General features: G+C 37.1%; 2 protein-coding genes across 3 annotated transcripts in view; one reads left to right on the top strand and one right to left on the bottom strand.

Annotated features, from left to right (window-relative positions):
- LOC5517036 overlaps positions 1 to 1,811 on the top strand; it is a 3,942-nt gene extending 2,131 nt beyond the window's left edge. For both annotated transcript variants that reach the window (XM_048724858.1, XM_001636955.3), the window contains 2 exons: positions 449 to 650; positions 1,350 to 1,811. In XM_048724858.1, the coding sequence (XP_048580815.1) occupies positions 449 to 650; positions 1,350 to 1,524 (377 nt within the window). In that variant the 3' untranslated portion in view covers positions 1,525 to 1,811. The remainder of the gene's footprint in view (positions 1 to 448; positions 651 to 1,349) is intronic.
- LOC5517037 (U4/U6.U5 tri-snRNP-associated protein 2-like) lies at positions 1,780 to 19,938 on the bottom strand. The gene is made up of 21 exons (XM_048724859.1): positions 19,800 to 19,938; positions 19,529 to 19,580; positions 18,699 to 18,793; positions 18,471 to 18,550; positions 17,999 to 18,055; positions 17,813 to 17,909; positions 17,567 to 17,622; positions 17,350 to 17,446; positions 17,110 to 17,192; positions 16,501 to 16,624; positions 15,280 to 15,344; positions 15,163 to 15,208; positions 14,314 to 14,378; positions 4,779 to 4,808; positions 4,505 to 4,552; positions 4,337 to 4,417; positions 3,967 to 4,028; positions 3,439 to 3,545; positions 3,147 to 3,181; positions 2,711 to 2,797; positions 1,780 to 2,384 (listed from the first exon to the last, which is right to left on the bottom strand). Exons 1-21 carry the CDS (start codon positions 19,900 to 19,902, stop codon positions 2,349 to 2,351), a joined length of 1,506 nt encoding a protein of 501 aa, XP_048580816.1. The 5' UTR covers positions 19,903 to 19,938; the 3' UTR covers positions 1,780 to 2,348.

Genomic DNA, 19,938 nt, shown 5'->3' with positions numbered 1-19,938 from the left:
CCAAGGTTCTATAATTCATTCACAGTTTGACAAATCTCTATTTTTTTATGAACCAGGCAACGAATTGATGCTTCTGCAGCTCTACTAGGATAACGCCAAAGCAGCTGACAAATAACTGTGTTGTGCAGGTTACATAGAATGGTTAGCTCGCCATTCAAAGAAAGTTTTCTTTGTACCAAATACGCCACATTTAGACACATTTTGTGACTTTCCAAGTTTTTTTGCTATTGTAATCAATTGGACGATTTTAGCTGGCGATTACAACGGCGACGTATCATTGGTAGACATGTTGATTTGATGCTGGATTTCTGTCTTCCCGTGTTGCGTTAACACTTCTAAATGTGTTCCAAAACAATGTTGCGTCAACGCTGACAAGTGAAGGTTTGGGAGGGTACATATTTATAATATGTGAGGGTACATATTTATAATATCTCCCACTACTTATCAGGTCCACCGTGGTGCTGTATTGACGGGCGGGAAGCGGGAGGCAAGATAGAGATCACTGCGGATGGCTGGTCCATTCAGCTTTACGGTCAGCACATCATGGACTCGGAGACCCTCATTAATAAGGGACTCAGGCCCACAAGGGTCCTCTTCAGTGGACAGTGGGTCACGGTGCCGACTAACCCAGGGGAACACATACGAAACAGGTGTGTCCTTGTGAACAGGCGCATACAATCTAAGCCTCCGTTAAAATCGAAAGCTCGGATATTTTTAATAACTTAAACGTGAGAAAACAAGAGAGGAAAAGAGATAGCCCTAACCACCTTTCGTGCTACAAAAGCAACTATATTGCCGTAAGACCTGGAAGCATCTGAAACACTACTACGTTTTCCGGGGGTACCGTTTACTCAACATTCTGCCACTAGAGAAAAGATGGAAGCAGCACATGAATCTTTACCCTTAAAAATATATAAATATATATATATATATATATATATATATATATATATATATATATATATATATATATATATATATATATATAAAGAATAAGAGCAATAAAATAAGAGTAAAGGTGTTTCCACTCTTAACGTGACCCACAGGGGAAATAGTCACGAAAGCTAGATGCGCAACTAGGGTGGTTTTCATTAGCCCGTAAAACAAAGTGTGATAGTCAAAGGGTAATAGTAAAACATAAAATAGAACAATAAAATGAGATCAAGTGTAATAGGCAAAAGTGTAGTTCACAGGTTAATGAAAATCACTCTAATGCAGCTCGTTTAATAGTGTCTCAAGTTTGACAGCCGCTACAGCAGACCTTTGGGGAGCGCCTGACAGAAACCCACTGCTGAACCTTTGAGAGTATATGTCTGTGTTTTGCTGGTTTTTTTTTTTTTCTCTCGTAGGTATGGAGTTGAGGTTTATCGACACGTCGAACACTGGATGAGCACAGGGGCCAAATCTGGCTGGGAGGCGTATAATGCAGAGGCTGGCAAGTTCTCTCCCTGCCCTATCAGAGGGTTTCATGGCTGCATTGACCAGTACAACACTGATGGTACAATCCAGTTCGAGGAGATCTGAAACAAATTCTGAACATATAGTACACGATATGACTCTGAGTTTTCCTTTTGCCTCATGGAGGTTTACGGCTGCGTTGATCTAGCCTGACTTACGGACGCTCGGGGATCGTTTGCTTAACTCCCCGAGGTTTGATGAACCAGGCTAGCATTTGTCGATAGTACGCTGATTGTCCCAGCCAGTCCAACAATACCCTTTATTGGGCTTCCCAACACCTACTATTACTTTATTTAGTTTACAATAAATAAGCATACGCTCTTGAGTAAAAAAGATATTTACTTATGACACAAGTTTGTGGGCTTTTTTTTACAAAGCTTGTCAATATTATCGATTGGTGCTTGTTTACATTGATGACTCGTTGTATCAGTTGGCGTGCCGTTTCGAACCCTTCGTACAGTATATGATCCGACAAGCCTTCGCGTGACACGAGAACCCTTCGTACAGTATATGACCTGACAAGCCTTCGCGTGACACGAGAACCCTTCGTACAGTATATGACCCGACAAGCCTTCGCGTGACACGAGAACCCTTCGTACAGTATATGACCCGACAAGCCTTCGCGTGACACGAGAACCCTTCGTACAGTATATAACCCGACAAGCCTTCGCGTGACACGAGAACCCTTCGTACAGTATATGACCCGACAAGCCTTCGCGTGACACGAGAACCGTTCGTACAGTATATGACCCGACAAGACTGACTCGGGGCCAGGCTTCATGACTCGGGGCCAGGCGTTGACCTCTTGTGTTGAAGACTTCAGCGAGAGTGTTACATAGGTAGCTTGTGGGCGAGGGTTTTTTTCGCACGATACGAATGCCTTCTGAAATTCACGAGTTTTGCGAATCTGTTTGAAGCTCGTAAATCTGATGAGGAAAAGAAACAGCTTAGAGCAAAACTCACATCTCATAGGGGCAACAACTCATGTTATTCGCTGAGTGCTTGCCCTCATCAAGGTAGCAAGGGGTTCAATTAATAAAATGAAGGACAAAAACAGAAGCCTTAAATCGCATCTCATTATTCCCTCGCGGCGTAATGTCTGGAGAACAATGTCCGGAGAACGGCATTCTGCGCGATGGCGAGATACTGCCAACGTTTCGGACTTTATTGAGTCCTTCGTCAGGGCAGTTACAAGGTAGAAAGGGGTTCTTTACGGTCCAACCTTTTCCCTTTAGTAGGCATTGTCACTCACCTGGATGTAAGAGTTTGAGAGAGTAATGACTTGTGGCAGGATGTCCTTGACGTGAAGATCCTGAAGTTCGTACCATTTGTTTGCACCCTGGAAAGGTAGAACAACATAAATACCAATCGGTTCAGTCAAAATATCCTTTACTCTTGTTCTCGTTTGCGGCATTGTTTTCGGGTAAAAGGGTGGTGAAAGTAACCATCCAAAAAGGGAGCTATATTTTGGCATACAAAATTCAACCGTTAAAATGCCAAAGAGACTATAGATGAGCCATAGCAAATGCAACTTTTATAGTTATTCTTATGACTGCTTGCCTGACAAAATGGCGACAGAGCAGCCTTTAGTGGCAATGGTCGGGATATTCCGACACGTTCAGGTATTGAGTCTAACTTAAGGTACCAGTATTTCAGAATGGTTAAAACTAATCAGAGGTTTTGCTTACCCGATGCAGAACGTGTAGCCTGTAAGTGCCGCTCTCTGAGAATGAAAACGAAGGTTTATACGTTAGGTTGTTAGGGGCTGGAACTCGATGCTTGGTGCTAAATAAGTAAGTGCTGGATAGGGTCGTTAAACCAGCGATTACGCCTGTCATTGCACTTACTTAACATAAAAGAACAGCTCGGGATGCCAAGGAACCATCTTCATGAAAGTTCTTGTACACTCACACTCACGAGTATAAACTGCATACTGCAGTCTGTATCTATATAATGACGAGCTTCCATATAGGGTCATACCTGGCTCCCCGTCGTGACAAATGTTGGCAACGAGATCGTAAGTCGTGTGTGGATGTGCGTCCTGGACAGCCGGGTCACTCGATAAGTACTCCGCTAGGTCCACACTCCTAACGATAGCAAGAACAAGGAAGAATGAATAAGTAATACGCTAGATCCACACTCCTAACGTTGGCAAGAACAAGGGTGAATGAATAAGTAATACGCTAGATCTCCACACCTAACGTTAGCAAGAACAAGAGAGAATGAAAAAGTAATACGCTAGATCCACACTCCTAACGTTGGCAAGAACAAGGGAGAATAAATAAGTAATACGCTAGATCAAAACCCCAAATGTAAGCCAAAACAAGAGATAATGGATAAGAAATCGACCATATCAATACTCCTAAGGTGAGCCAGAACAAGGGGATGTATAATTACTCTAGATCTACTAGACCCACATCTTCTCAGACTTTCTTTCATGCACGTAATTTTGAGTTTCCCGTCTACTGTAACCTTAAAAGCGTGATCGTGCAAAATTGCATTACTTACTTCACAGGGAAGTTGACGACTGTGGCATTTTTCTCAACGAAGAACGTGTTTTTTGTAAATCTCTATAAACAGAAAATTACCTTATGTTCAGTTTAGCTTTATTAGGTGCTCATAAGGTGTTCTGAATAAGCCGGCTTTACCTAGGGTTATCCTGAAAAGTTTGGCTTTTGAACGTACAAAGGACGAGGTCCTCTTTATCCATTTGCCAAAAGAAATTACCGAATACCCGCAAAATAGAGCAGGCCTACAGGCTAAAACTGAATAGGCCAATGGAGTATAGGAATGCGACCAAGCAAAAGGCTGTCGCAGGAACACGGCATAGAGAAAGCACAGTTTGCCTTATTTTAAATGATAAATCTGTATACCACACCTTAATACAAAGTATGAGGTACTGCGGCAACCGTAACAGCTCGTATCTTTTGATAAATGATTCTTTGTAGGTTTTGTACTCCTGAAAAAAAATTATCACAAGGCATAGGTAAAAGAGCTTTGTGTCGGGCCATGCTAATTCTGTACTGTCTGTATCTATAGTGCTCACCTTTTCTGTGGTGCCATCAAATTTGCTCAGCAAAGAAGACAGTGGGACCTATAGGAGAAGAAAAAAAACTTTTAAAGAAAAAAGAGCCTCAATGACTATTATACTGTACAAGATCGACTGTGAACATGTTTTTAAATATTTTCTCTAATACATATTTTCAAAAGCTAATTTTGAAACAAGAAAAAAGGACCTTTTTTTAGCCCCTTGAAATTATTTATATTACACCCCATCTTCTGTACTGAAGTCCCGACTTTATTCACACTTGTTTGCTTACTTGTGGAATAATATTTTGTTGAAATTCGTCCTGAAATAAAAAACAAGAAAAAAATATAAATGTCTATTGTAATGTTGTAACTTTTTTACATAGTTGAAATAGAAATGGCATTGGGCTAGGAAGGGCTGTAACTGGATGTTGAGGTCTCTGTCAGTCGCCATTTTCTCATCCTAGCAAAATACCAAGTTTGAAAAAAAACATCATTTTCTATCGTTTCAGGTGATATTACTCTGGTATTTTTTTCCCTTTAATTTGGTAAATGATGAATGAAACTTTGTTTTTAGATCCGGATATTTCAAGATTTCCTGGCATATTGTTCAAATATTGAGTTAAAACAATAACAAAGGTGTGGCTGACAAGAACTCTTTCAAAGCGATTGAGAGTTAATTACAGCACGAGTTTATGCCTAGCATACTGTATGTAAACAATGCCAGGCGATTGAGAGTTAATTACAGCACGAGTTTATTCCTTGTATACTGTATGTAAACAATGCCAGGCGATTGAGAGTTAATTACAGCACGAGTTTATTCCTAGCATACTAAATGCACAATGCTAATTACAGCACGAGTTTATTACTAGCATACTGTATGTACAATGTTAATTACAGCACACGTTTATTCCTAGCATACTGTACGTACAATGTTAATTACAGCACGAGTTTATTCCTAGCATACTGTACGTACAATGTTAATTACAGCACGAGTTTATTCCTAGCATACTGTACGTACAATGTTAATTACAGCACGAGTTTATTCCTAGCATACTGTATGTACAATGTTAATTACAGCACGAGTTTATTCCTAGCATACTGTACGTACAATGTTAATTACAGCACAAGTTTATTCCTAGCATACTGTACGTACAATGTTAATTACAGCACGAGTTTATTCCTAGCATACTGTATGTACAATGTTAATTACAGCACGAGTTTATTCCTAGCATACTGTACGTACAATGTTAATTACAGCACGAGTTTATTCCTAGCATACTGTATGTACAATGTTAATTACAGCACGAGTTTATTCCTAGCATACTGTACGTACAATGTTAATTACAGCACAAGTTTATTCCTAGCATACTGTATGTACAATGTTAATTACAGCACGAGTTTATTCCTAGCATACTGTACGTACAATGTTAATTACAGCACGAGTTTATTCCTAGCATACTGTATGTACAATGTTAATTACAGCACGAGTTTATTCCTAGCATACTGTACGTACAATGTTAATTACAGCACAAGTTTATTCCTAGCATACTGTACGTACAATGTTAATTACAGCACGAGTTTATTCCTAGCATACTGTATGTACAATGTTAATTACAGCACGAGTTTATTCCTAGCATACTGTACGTACAATGTTAATTAAAGCACGAGTTTATTCCTAGCATACTGTATGTACAATGTTAATTACAGCACGAGTTTATTCCTAGCATACTGTACGTACAATGTTAATTACAGCACAAGTTTATTCCTAGCATACTGTACGTACAATGTTAATTACAGCACGAGTTTATTCCTAGCATACTGTATGTACAATGTTAATTACAGCACGAGTTTATTCCTAGCATACTGTACGTACAATGTTAATTACAGCACAAGTTTATTCCTAGCATACTGTACGTACAATGTTAATTACAGCACAAGTTTATTCCTAGCATACTGTATGTACAATGTTAATTACAGCACGAGTTTATTCCTAGCATACTGTACGTACAATGTTAATTACAGCACAAGTTTATTCCTAGCATACTGTATGTACAATGTTAATTACAGCACGAGTTTATTCCTAGCATACTGTACGTACAATGTTAATTACAGCACAAGTTTATTCCTAGCATACTGTACGTACAATGTTAATTACAGCACGAGTTTATTCCTAGCATACTGTATGTACAATGTTAATTACAGCACGAGTTTATTCCTAGCATACTGTACGTACAATGTTAATTGCAGCACGAGTTTATTCCTAGCATACTGTATGTACAATGTTAATTACAGCACGAGTTTATTCCTAGCATACTGTACGTACAATGTTAATTACAGCACAAGTTTATTCCTAGCATACTGTACGTACAATGTTAATTACAGCACGAGTTTATTCCTAGCATACTGTATGTACAATGTTAATTACAGCACGAGTTTATTCCTAGCATACTGTACGTACAATGTTAATTACAGCACGAGTTTATTCCTAGCATACTGTATGTACAATGTTAATTACAGCACGAGTTTATTCCTAGCATACTGTACGTACAATGTTAATTACAGCACAAGTTTATTCCTAGCATACTGTATGTACAATGTTAATTACAGCACGAGTTTATTCCTAGCATACTGTACGTACAATGTTAATTACAGCACGAGTTTATTCCTAGCATACTGTATGTACAATGTTAATTACAGCACGAGTTTATTCCTAGCATACTGTACGTACAATGTTAATTACAGCACAAGTTTATTCCTAGCATACTGTACGTACAATGTTAATTACAGCACGAGTTTATTCCTAGCATACTGTATGTACAATGTTAATTACAGCACGAGTTTATTCCTAGCATACTGTACGTACAATGTTAATTAAAGCACGAGTTTATTCCTAGCATACTGTATGTACAATGTTAATTACAGCACGAGTTTATTCCTAGCATACTGTACGTACAATGTTAATTACAGCACAAGTTTATTCCTAGCATACTGTACGTACAATGTTAATTACAGCACGAGTTTATTCCTAGCATACTGTATGTACAATGTTAATTACAGCACGAGTTTATTCCTAGCATACTGTACGTACAATGTTAATTACAGCACAAGTTTATTCCTAGCATACTGTACGTACAATGTTAATTACAGCACAAGTTTATTCCTAGCATACTGTATGTACAATGTTAATTACAGCACGAGTTTATTCCTAGCATACTGTACGTACAATGTTAATTACAGCACGAGTTTATTCCTAGCATACTGTATGTACAATGTTAATTACAGCACGAGTTTATTCCTAGCATACTGTACGTACAATGTTAATTACAGCACAAGTTTATTCCTAGCATACTGTACGTACAATGTTAATTACAGCACGAGTTTATTCCTAGCATACTGTATGTACAATGTTAATTACAGCACGAGTTTATTCCTAGCATACTGTACGTACAATGTTAATTGCAGCACGAGTTTATTCCTAGCATACTGTATGTACAATGTTAATTACAGCACGAGTTTATTCCTAGCATACTGTACGTACAATGTTAATTACAGCACAAGTTTATTCCTAGCATACTGTACGTACAATGTTAATTACAGCACGAGTTTATTCCTAGCATACTGTACGTACAATGTTAATTACAGCACAAGTTTATTCCTAGCATACTGTACGTACAATGTTAATTACAGCACGAGTTTATTCCTAGCATACTGTATGTACAATGTTAATTACAGCACGAGTTTATTCCTAGCATACTGTACGTACAATGTTAATTAAAGCACGAGTTTATTCCTAGCTTACCGTAGGTACAATGTTTATTACAGCACAAGTTTATTCCTAGCATACTGTACGTACAATGTTAATTACAGCACGAGTTTATTCCTAGCATACTGTACGTACAATGTTAATTACAGAACGAGTTTATTCCTAGCATACTGTATGTACAATGTTAATTACAGCACAAGTTTATTCCTAGCATACTGTACGTACAATGTTAATTACAGCACAAGTTTATTCCTAGCATACTGTATGTACAATGTTAATTACAGCACGAGTTTATCCCTAGCATACTGTACGTACAATGTTAATTACAGAACGAGTTTATTCCTAGCATACTGTATGTACAATGTTAATTACAGCACAAGTTTATTCCTAGCATACTGTACGTACAATGTTAATTACAGCACAAGTTTATTCCTAGCTTACCGTAGGTACAATGTTTATTACAGCACAAGTTTATTCCTAGCATACTGTACGTACAATGTTAATTAAAGCACGAGTTTATTCCTAGCATACTGTATGTACAATGTTACTTACAGCACAAGTTTATTCCTAGCATACTGTAGGTACAATGTTAATTACAGCACAAGTTTATTCCTAGCATACTGTACGTACAATGTTAATTACAGCACGAGTTTATTCCTAGCATACTGTACGTACAATGTTAATTACAGCACAAGTTTATTCCTAGCATACTGTACGTACAATGTTAATTACAGCACGAGTTTATTCCAAGCATACTGTATGTACAATGTTAATTACAGCACAAGTTTATTCCTAGCATACTGTATGTACAATGTTAATTACAGCACAAGTTTATTCCTAGCTTACCGTAGGTACAATGTTTATTACAGCACATGTTTATTCCTAGCATACTGTACGTACAATGTTAATTAAAGCACGAGTTTATTCCTAGCATACTGTATGTACAATGTTACTTACAGCACAAGTTTATTCCTAGCATACTGTAGGTACAATGTTAATTACAGCACAAGTTTATTCCTAGCATACTGTACGTACAATGTTAATTACAGCACGAGTTTATTCCTAGCATACTGTACGTACAATGTTAATTACAGCACAAGTTTATTCCTAGCATACTGTACGTACAATGTTAATTACAGCACGAGTTTATTCCAAGCATACTGTATGTACAATGTTAATTACAGCACAAGTTTATTCCTAGCATACTGTATGTACAATGTTAATTACAGCACAAGTTTATTCCTAGCATACTGTAGGTACAATGTTAATTACAGCACAAGTTTATTCCTAGCATACTGTACGTACAATGTTAATTACAGCACAAGTTTATTCCTAGCATACTGTATGTACAATGTTAATTACAGCACAAGTTTATTCCTAGCTTACCGTAGGTACAATGTTTATTACAGCACAAGTTTATTCCTAGCATACTGTACGTACAATGTTAATTAAAGCACGAGTTTATTCCTAGCATACTGTATGTACAATGTTACTTACAGCACAAGTTTATTCCTAGCATACTGTAGGTACAATGTTAATTACAGCACAAGTTTATTCCTAGCATACTGTACGTACAATGTTAATTACAGCACGAGTTTATTCCTAGCATACTGTACGTACAATGTTAATTACAGCACAAGTTTATTCCTAGCATACTGTACGTACAATGTTAATTACAGCACGAGTTTATTACTAGCATACTGTATGTACAATGTTAATTACAGCACGAGTTTATTCCTAGCATACTGTACGTACAATGCTAATTACAGCACGAGTTTATTCCTAGCATACTGTACGTACAATGTTAATTACAGCACAAGTTTGTTCCTAGCATACTGTACGTACAATGTTAATTACAGCACGAGTTTATTCCTAGCATACTGTATGTACAATGTTAATTACAGCACAAGTTTATTCCTAGCATACTGTATGTACAATGTTAATTACAGCACAAGTTTATTCCTAGCTTACCGTAGGTACAATGTTTATTACAGCACAAGTTTATTCCTAGCATACTGTACGTACAATGTTAATTAAAGCACGAGTTTATTCCTAGCATACTGTATGTACAATGTTACTTACAGCACAAGTTTATTCCTAGCATACTGTAGGTACAATGTTAATTACAGCACAAGTTTATTCCTAGCATACTGTACGTACAATGTTAATTACAGCACGAGTTTATTCCTAGCATACTGTACGTACAATGTTAATTACAGCACAAGTTTATTCCTAGCATACTGTACGTACAATGTTAATTACAGCACGAGTTTATTACTAGCATACTGTATGTACAATGTTAATTACAGCACAAGTTTATTCCTAGCATACTGTAGGTACAATGTTAATTACAGCACAAGTTTATTCCTAGCATACTGTACGTACAATGTTAATTACAGCACGAGTTTATTCCTAGCATACTGTACGTACAATGTTAATTACAGCACGAGTTTATTCCTAGCATACTGTATGTACGATGTTAATTAAAGCACGAGTTTATTCCTAGCATACTGTATGTACAATGTTAATTACAGCACAAGTTTACTCCTAGCATACCGTAGGTACAATGTTAATTACAGCACAAGTTTATTCCTAGCATACTGTATGTACAATATAATTACAGCACGAGTTTATTCCTAGCATACTGTACGTACAATGTTTATTACAGCACGAGTTTATTCCTAGCATACTGTACGTACAATGTTAATTACAGCACGAGTTTATTCCTAGCTTACTGGATGTACAATATAATTACATCACGAGTTTATTCCTAGCATACTGTACGTACAATGTTAATTACAGCACGAGTTTATTCCTAGCATACTGTACGTACAATGTTAATTACAGCACGAGTTTATTCCTAGCTTACTGTATGTACAATATAATTACATCACGAGTTTATTCCTAGCATACTGTACGTACAATGTTAATTACAGCACGAGTTTATTCCTAGCATACTGTACGTACAATGTTAATTACAGCACGAGTTTATTCCTAGCATACTGTATGTACAATGCCAGGCGATTGATGTTAATTACAGCACGAGTTTTTTCCTAGCATACTGTACGTACAATGTTAATAACAGCACGAGTTTATTCCTAGCTTACTGTATGTACAATGTTAATTACAGCACGAGTTTATTCCTAGCTTACTGTATGTACAATGCCAGGCGATTGATGTTAATTACAGCACGAGTTTATTCCTAGCATACTGTACGTACAATGTTAATTACAGCACGAGTTTATTCCTAGCATACTGTACGTACAATGTTAATTACAGCACGAGTTTATTCCTAGCATACTGTATGTACAATGCCAGGCGATTGATGTTAATTACAGCACGAGTTTTTTCCTAGCATACTGTACGTACAATGTTAATTACAGCACGAGTTTATTCCTAGCTTACTGTATGTACAATGTTAATTACAGCACGAGTTTATTCCTAGCTTACTGTAAGTACAATGCCAGGCGATTGATGTTAATTACAGCACGAGTTTATTCCTAGCTTACTGTATGTACAATGCCAGGCGATTGATGTTAATTACAGCACGAGTTTATTCCTAGCTTACTGTATGTACAATGTTAATTACAGCACGAGTTTATTCCTAGCTTACTGTATGTACAATGTTAATTACAGCACGAGTTTATTCCTAGCTTACTGTATGTACAATGCCAGGCGATTGATGTTAATTACAGCACAAGTTTATTCCTAGCTTACTGTAAGTACAATGCCAGGCGATTTATGTTAATTACAGCACGAGTTTATTCCTAGCTTACTGTATGTACAATGCCAGGCGATTGATGTTAATTACAGCACGAGTTTATTCCTAGCTTACTGTATGTACAATGCCAGGCGATTGATGTTAATTACAGCACGAGTTTATTCCTAGCTTACTGTAAGTACAATGCCAGGCGATTGATGTTAATTACAGCACGAGTTTATTCCTAGCTTACTGTATGTACAATGCCAGGCGATTGATGTTAATTACAGCACGAGTTTATTCCTAGCTTACTGTATGTACAATGCCAGGCGATTGATGTTAATTACAGCACGAGTTTATTCCTAGCATACTGTATGTACGATGTTAATTAAAGCACGAGTTTATTCCTAGCATACTGTATGTACAATGTTAATTACAGCACAAGTTTACTCCTAGCATACCGTAGGTACAATGTTAATTACAGCACAAGTTTATTCCTAGCATACTGTATGTACAATATAATTACAGCACGAGTTTATTCCTAGCATACTGTACGTACAATGTTTATTACAGCACGAGTTTATTCCTAGCATACTGTACGTACAATGTTAATTACAGCACGAGTTTATTCCTAGCTTACTGGATGTACAATATAATTACATCACGAGTTTATTCCTAGCATACTGTACGTACAATGTTAATTACAGCACGAGTTTATTCCTAGCATACTGTATGTACAATGTTAATTACAGCACAAGTTTACTCCTAGCATACCGTAGGTACAATGTTAATTACAGCACAAGTTTATTCCTAGCATACTGTATGTACAATATAATTACAGCACAAGTTTATTCCTAGCATACTGTACGTACAATGTTTATTACAGCACGAGTTTATTCCTAGCATACTGTACGTACAATGTTAATTACAGCACGAGTTTATTCCTAGCTTACTGGATGTACAATATAATTACATCACGAGTTTATTCCTAGCATACTGTACGTACAATGTTAATTACAGCACGAGTTTATTCCTAGCATACTGTACGTACAATGTTAATTACAGCACGAGTTTATTCCTAGCATACTGTATGTACAATGCCAGGCGATTGATGTTAATTACAGCACGAGTTTTTTCCTAGCATACTGTACGTACAATGTTAATTACAGCACGAGTTTATTCCTAGCTTACTGTATGTACAATGTTAATTACAGCACGAGTTTATTCCTAGCTTACTGTATGTACAATGCCAGGCGATTGATGTTAATTACAGCACGAGTTTATTCCTAGCATACTGTACGTACAATGTTAATTACAGCACGAGTTTATTCCTAGCATACTGTACGTACAATGTTAATTACAGCACGAGTTTATTCCTAGCATACTGTATGTACAATGCCAGGCGATTGATGTTAATTACAGCACGAGTTTTTTCCTAGCATACTGTACGTACAATGTTAATTACAGCACGAGTTTATTCCTAGCTTACTGTATGTACAATGTTAATTACAGCACGAGTTTATTCCTAGCTTACTGTAAGTACAATGCCAGGCGATTGATGTTAATTACAGCACGAGTTTATTCCTAGCTTACTGTATGTACAATGCCAGGCGATTGATGTTAATTACAGCACGAGTTTATTCCTAGCTTACTGTATGTACAATGTTAATTACAGCACGAGTTTATTCCTAGCTTACTGTATGTACAATGTTAATTACAGCACGAGTTTATTCCTAGCTTACTGTATGTACAATGCCAGGCGATTGATGTTAATTACAGCACAAGTTTATTCCTAGCTTACTGTAAGTACAATGCCAGGCGATTGATGTTAATTACAGCACGAGTTTATTCCTAGCTTACTGTATGTACAATGCCAGGCGATTGATGTTAATTACAGCACGAGTTTATTCCTAGCTTACTGTATGTACAATGCCAGGCGATTGATGTTAATTACAGCACGAGTTTATTCCTAGCTTACTGTAAGTACAATGCCAGGCGATTGATGTTAATTACAGCACGAGTTTATTCCTAGCTTACTGTATGTACAATGCCAGGCGATTGATGTTAATTACAGCACGAGTTTATTCCTAGCTTACTGTATGTACAATGCCAGGCGATTGATGTTAATTACAGCACGAGTTTATTCCTAGCTTACTGTAAGTACAATGCCAGGCAATTGATGTTAATTACAGCACGAGTTTATTCCTAGCTTACTGTATGTACAATGCCAGGCGATTGATGTTAATTACAGCACGAGTTTATTCCTAGCTTACTGTATGTACAATGCCAGGCGATTGATGTTAATTACAGCACGAGTTTATTCCTAGCTTACTGTATGTACAATGCCAGGCTGAGATGGTACCTTAAAAAGAGGGCTTGCGGGGATGTCTAGTGCAAGGACTAAGAATGGTGACTCAGACACTGTCTCTGTAGAGAAATAAGAAGCATGACACACTTTAGTCAAAGTTCTATTCATTTACTATTATTCAGATATCTAGGTGAGTCCATTCAATCAAGATAACAATACTGCTACTCTGTTTTCCAATAAAAATACTGTAAAGAAAAAAAAACTTTGAAGTATTGAAGTCAACAGAATACAACAAGATAGGACAATGTTAGGAACAAAGCTATTAGACTGGTTTGATGACTTTAACTGAATTAATAAGTGGATACAGGGGCCTGTTCTTGGTATCTTATAACACATACAGTACTGTAATTGCTTGAATTAATGCTGGGGACATTATTTAAATTTTCATGTTTCAGGTGAGTTGGTTATTCAATAAATTATAGTATACAGTAGAACACAATTTTCCTATGAACTATGCCTGATGGAAGTACTTGTGAAAGGTAAGTCAACCCACAATAGCTAATCTACCCAAGAGGAGCTTATCTTTTCACGGCCCAATTGCTTTCTCAACCTGTCCCACATGCTACTGTTACAGTACAAGTAATGGTACAGTATAGGACAAACTGTGTTCTATACAGTTAATTACCAATCTAATTACCAGGGCCATACTGTAGCTAGACACTTCTGTTGGGATTTACTAGTGGGGGGGGCAATTACTGTTTTCTTTCATATGACCATTGTAAAATTCTAGCTGCCCCCCCTACACTTGTGCTAGCTTAGACTCTAATTACTGTAGTAAATAAAATAAATAAAGATGGATAAAAGAATCAAACTGTAATTTCATTACAAGTGCTAACAGTTCACCTTGATACTCTTCAAGTTTCATCTGCTCTGCTTTTTCCTCCTCATTCTGTTGAGGGGGGAAATAAAGGCTTAGAGGTGCTCATGAATAAGTAGACAAGAAAACACATTGCGCTGTACCTCTGTTTGAGGAACCTTCCTTGAGTATATCCTCATCTTGCCTTGGAAGGACTTGAAGATTATACCTAAAAAGAGGTATGTACAATGATCTTGACTTTTTTGTATAGAAGGTTCATTAGCTGTAATCTACATAGGCTTTCAAATAATAATATTCAGGCTCAGAAATTGTCAATGCAATACAGTACACTAAAACCTACGACACAATCTGTCCACTCAAATTCAGTAGAAACTGGATCAAATTTCCTGTTAACTTGAACAGAAATTTATTTCCTTTAGATTTGATGCCAATTGTTTTGTCATTTTTACCTAGAGCCATTGTCACCAGTTTAGAGGTTGGACGGAAATCTCATCCGTTAAAAGACAAAAGAATCTATCTGAATCCGAGATATTTAACAGGCCATCTGCTCTAAATTATCAATCACATCCTCAAAGAAAGTTCCAATAGACACACTGCTTTCAATTTTGAAATATGTTTCATGTTTTCCGTTAAAAATAATCAGAGATTGTTATGTAATCGACTGGAAGTAAACTGGTGACAATGCGGCTATGACCAAAGCTAGCCTGCTTGCAGGCGGTACTCAGTGTTATCATCGCGGAAAACCCTCTCCGTTCGGTGATCGGGCGCCATCTTGTATTTCGAGCCGTGTGGTTCCTGGGGGAGAGGGCAAAAAACGGAGGTCCGTTTTGCGCTCGCCCCCAGGAAAAATTAGATTATACAGTACGAAGTAATTTGTAACTTTATTTAGACATAGTAAAACAATCAGGGCTTAAAATATGCTTTATTGTATACATTATACTATGATATGATTAAGTAATTGCCTGATTTCCATGAATGAGGTGTTATATATTTTCAAAGAAATTCTTACAGCCAGACTTATAGATGATTTCAAAGTATCGCGGCACCACATTTTCAAAACATTGATTTTTTTTGGGCTTTTGGGATTTTCTGTTCCGCCAGTCAAATTATTCTAAGCCAATAAGATTCTTACCATCTCTCGACTAGTGCAGTTGCCCAGGAAGTGCACAAAGCAAAACTCTAATTGGCTCAGAATGGTTTTACTGACAGAAGAGAAAATCCCAAAAGCCAAAAACAATACAATGTGGCATTGTGATACATCGAAATCGGCTAAAGGATAAGCTGTTAAGAGATTCTGCTTGGTGTTGGTGCGATGGAACGCTGTTCCACAAAACTGCACTACTATGGAAACTGTTGTAACTTACTGCTTGACATTTTCTTTGTTCCATTGAGAGCTGTATGCAGTGCATTAAGAAACCATGGTAAAAACTCAATGGGATCTCCCTGCTTGGTGAACTGAAACCGTTTCTTGCTGCACAAAACCACAGCCTAGGGACAGAGAACCCACAAAATAAAACAATTTTCACGATCACTTTGCCATAAAATTGACTCCCCATCAGGCCCATAAAGAAGATGATATTTTCTCTTAGGTATCTTATCCAGATTGCAGGGAACTCATCTGACTTTTAACATGACTTGACATTGCCATTTTCATTGTAGATATTTTAGTCTTGGGGACATCTGCAACTATTCAAAGTCTAGGGGAAATCTACGTAGACATCTACATCAGTAAAGAGCAATGTCACGGGGATTGTGTGCACTTTTGGTAGTTGTGTTGGAGTACATCCTAACCGTGGTTAAACTACCAAAAATTTTTTCTGAGGTTAGAGTGTCTGACCGCAGGTGTGACCACGGTTACCAGGGTTTTTTATCAAGGTTACCGCAGTGAATGTTGCAATAGTTTTAGTCATCACTGTATTAAAATAGGCTTTTTGTATTTATGGGCTTTTTGTATTTATTAAAATAGGGAATACCTGAAGCATTTCATGGGGAGAGACATGAGCTTTGAAATTCCGAGGATTCCACAGTTTTCGCAGGAGCTCACCATAACGTTGAACTGAAACATAACAATTTACAAAGGTACTCTTATGTTTTATAAAATTCTGCAAGGGGAAAGTAGTGAGTTTCTATGTATTTTAATACAGAAACTATTATACTATCTTCCTCAAGTGGTTATAAAAACAGTTTTATTATAAATAACATTAAGCATATACCTAGCTGGAACATGATGTCCCCAGGGGGCCTCTTGATCACATTGTAGTTTTCCTCTCTCAAAAAGTAGTTCCGGATTGGTGTAATAAATGCAAATGCCTTGATCAAAGCAACAACAAGGTTAAAATATACAGATTTACAAGATTGGGGAAAAACATCACTTCATGTAAAATCAGTGGTTCATGTAAAATCTCAAATTAAGCTGAACATGTGGCTTACTTGTAGCACAACATTCAGGTAGTCATTGGCTTTGATATTGTTGAGACCAACGATGCCTGAAAAAGGGCAGTGGTAAAAAGTTAGAATTTATCTTTTGCTGCATCACAATACAGAATAGTGTGGTACCCTCTGGACCCAGTAGAGGTAGGTTCAGTTTGTAGTATGAGAGAGAAGTCTCTCCTCCCCTTAGTTTGCCTCTCTAACCTCCCAATGCAATACAAAACTCTCAAGGATGTCAAGCTATACCTGGCAAGTATGTAGCCCCATCGAATGCTCTTGACAGTCTGGCTGACTCGTCCATCTCCTTGATGTATTTCTTTGTGAAGGTTGGGTTAAGTACATACTGACATTCCAAATACCAGTGTTAGTTGATTGTTACCATACACTTAGTCATGTAGAGAGTTTAAAGAAAAAAAGTTGGAGTTACTATACCTTGATATCATCAAGGGAGGAATCAATGACCTCATAGTTGTCAGGGAGACAGTAAAACTTGAAATGAAAAAATAAAAACAACCTCAATAGGATCACAAATGGCACAGGAAAGTAAATGAATAGTCCAGGTTGATTATGTCATGGATTGACTGGAGTGAGAACATGGAGATTAGAATCTTGGGCAAATAAGTTAGCAATCTCATGTGTTCTCAATGGTTTTGCAGTCCCTGATTTTCCTAAAACTTGAGAATTGGGCACCTTTATCGACTTGGACACCTTTGCAAATGAGGCACTTTTCCTGTCATGTTTTTTGATATTCACCCAAGAGCCTTGTATTTATAAGCTTGTCCAGCTCTCTCATTGCACACTGATCCTGGGCTAGGTATTGGGGTTGTAAATAAGCTAGAGCTCAATAAATTTTAATCCTTGTTTATTCCACAAAATATCCATTAAACAGTCACAACCAACTTACTTTCAAGGTATGGAGATTCAGATAAACATGATGGCCAAACTGGACACTGTGGGTATAGGCGTAAGAGTGCCGTCCACGACCTGTCAATCACAGCACACGAAGTGTGATGTTATCTGGAGGAATCTGGGATAATTTTGGTTATCTAGAGCTGTTTTCATCACATAGTTGGAGTTATATGTTAAATGCCTCTCTGAAAACAGGATACAATATACTACATTTTATGCCTACCTTGAAAGTATTTTCCGCATATCAGGCAGGCATAAACATTAATGTGTGACAAGGAAATGGAACACAGCTTCTCAAAGTCAAAATCGAGCACATGCCTAGGGAAAGTAAACAAAGTACTTTATAACTAAAACATAGTACTAACAAGCTAATATAATATAATCGAGCACATGCCTGGCAAAGGGAACAAAGTACTTTATAACTAAATCATAGTACTAACAAGCTAATATAATATAATCGAGCACATGCCTGGCAAAGTGAACAAAGTACTTTATAACTAAAACGTAGTACTAACAAGCTAATATAATATAATCGAGCACATGCCTAGGCAAGAAAAACAAAGTACTTTATAACTAAAACATAGTACTAACAAGCTAATATAATATAATCCAGCACATGCCTAGGCAAGGTAAACAAAGTACTTTATAACTAAAACATAGTACTAACAAGCTAATATAATATAATTGAGCACATGCCTAGGCAAGGTAAACAAAGTACTTTATAACTAAAACATAGTACTAACAAGCTAATATAATATGATCGAGCACATGCCTAGACAAGGTAAACAGAGTACTTTACAACTACAACATAGTACTAACAAGCTATTATAGTATAATCGAGCACATGCCTGGGCAAAGGAAACAAAGTACTTTATAACTAAAACATAGTACTAACAAGCTAAAATAATATAATCGAGCACATGCCTAGGCAAAGTGAACAAAGTACTTTACAACTAAAACATAGTACTAACAAGCTAATATATCATACTAAAAGACAGAAATCATCTTTAGAACCATGGATCATGTATAAAGAAAGAAACTACGTCTCCTTACCTGTTGATAGTGTCAAGGTATGGGCAATGTCGACTCTGATATGCACTTTTCTCTAAAAATGACATAAAAAACGTACTTAAAATGCATCCTATTAATAGTTCAACTTGCTAAGCTATTGACGTTCATAATAATATAGTTGAAATTCTTCCATAGAAATCTTTGGTAGCTATATGATTTACTTTCTTGACAAAGATGGATTAACGACCTTTGGAAACCCTCTCGTGGCGTTGTTTTTCACCATATAGCTTGCGTAAACATTTAAGGAGATTACCTTTAGCCTTTCTTCTCTCTTCCTCCTCTTCTCCGTCGCTGTAGTTTTCAACCAGGGGTCGCTTCACACCACGAGCTTCTACATCGCCAACCGCGTCCGCCATATTGATTCTAGCTCTGGTTCCAGTCTACCTCGGAAA

The sequence above is a fragment of the Nematostella vectensis genome, chromosome 3, assembly GCF_932526225.1.
Source record: "Nematostella vectensis chromosome 3, jaNemVect1.1, whole genome shotgun sequence".
NCBI classification, from domain to species: domain Eukaryota; kingdom Metazoa; phylum Cnidaria; class Anthozoa; order Actiniaria; family Edwardsiidae; genus Nematostella; species Nematostella vectensis.
This window is presented reverse-complemented; position numbering and strand designations above follow the sequence as displayed.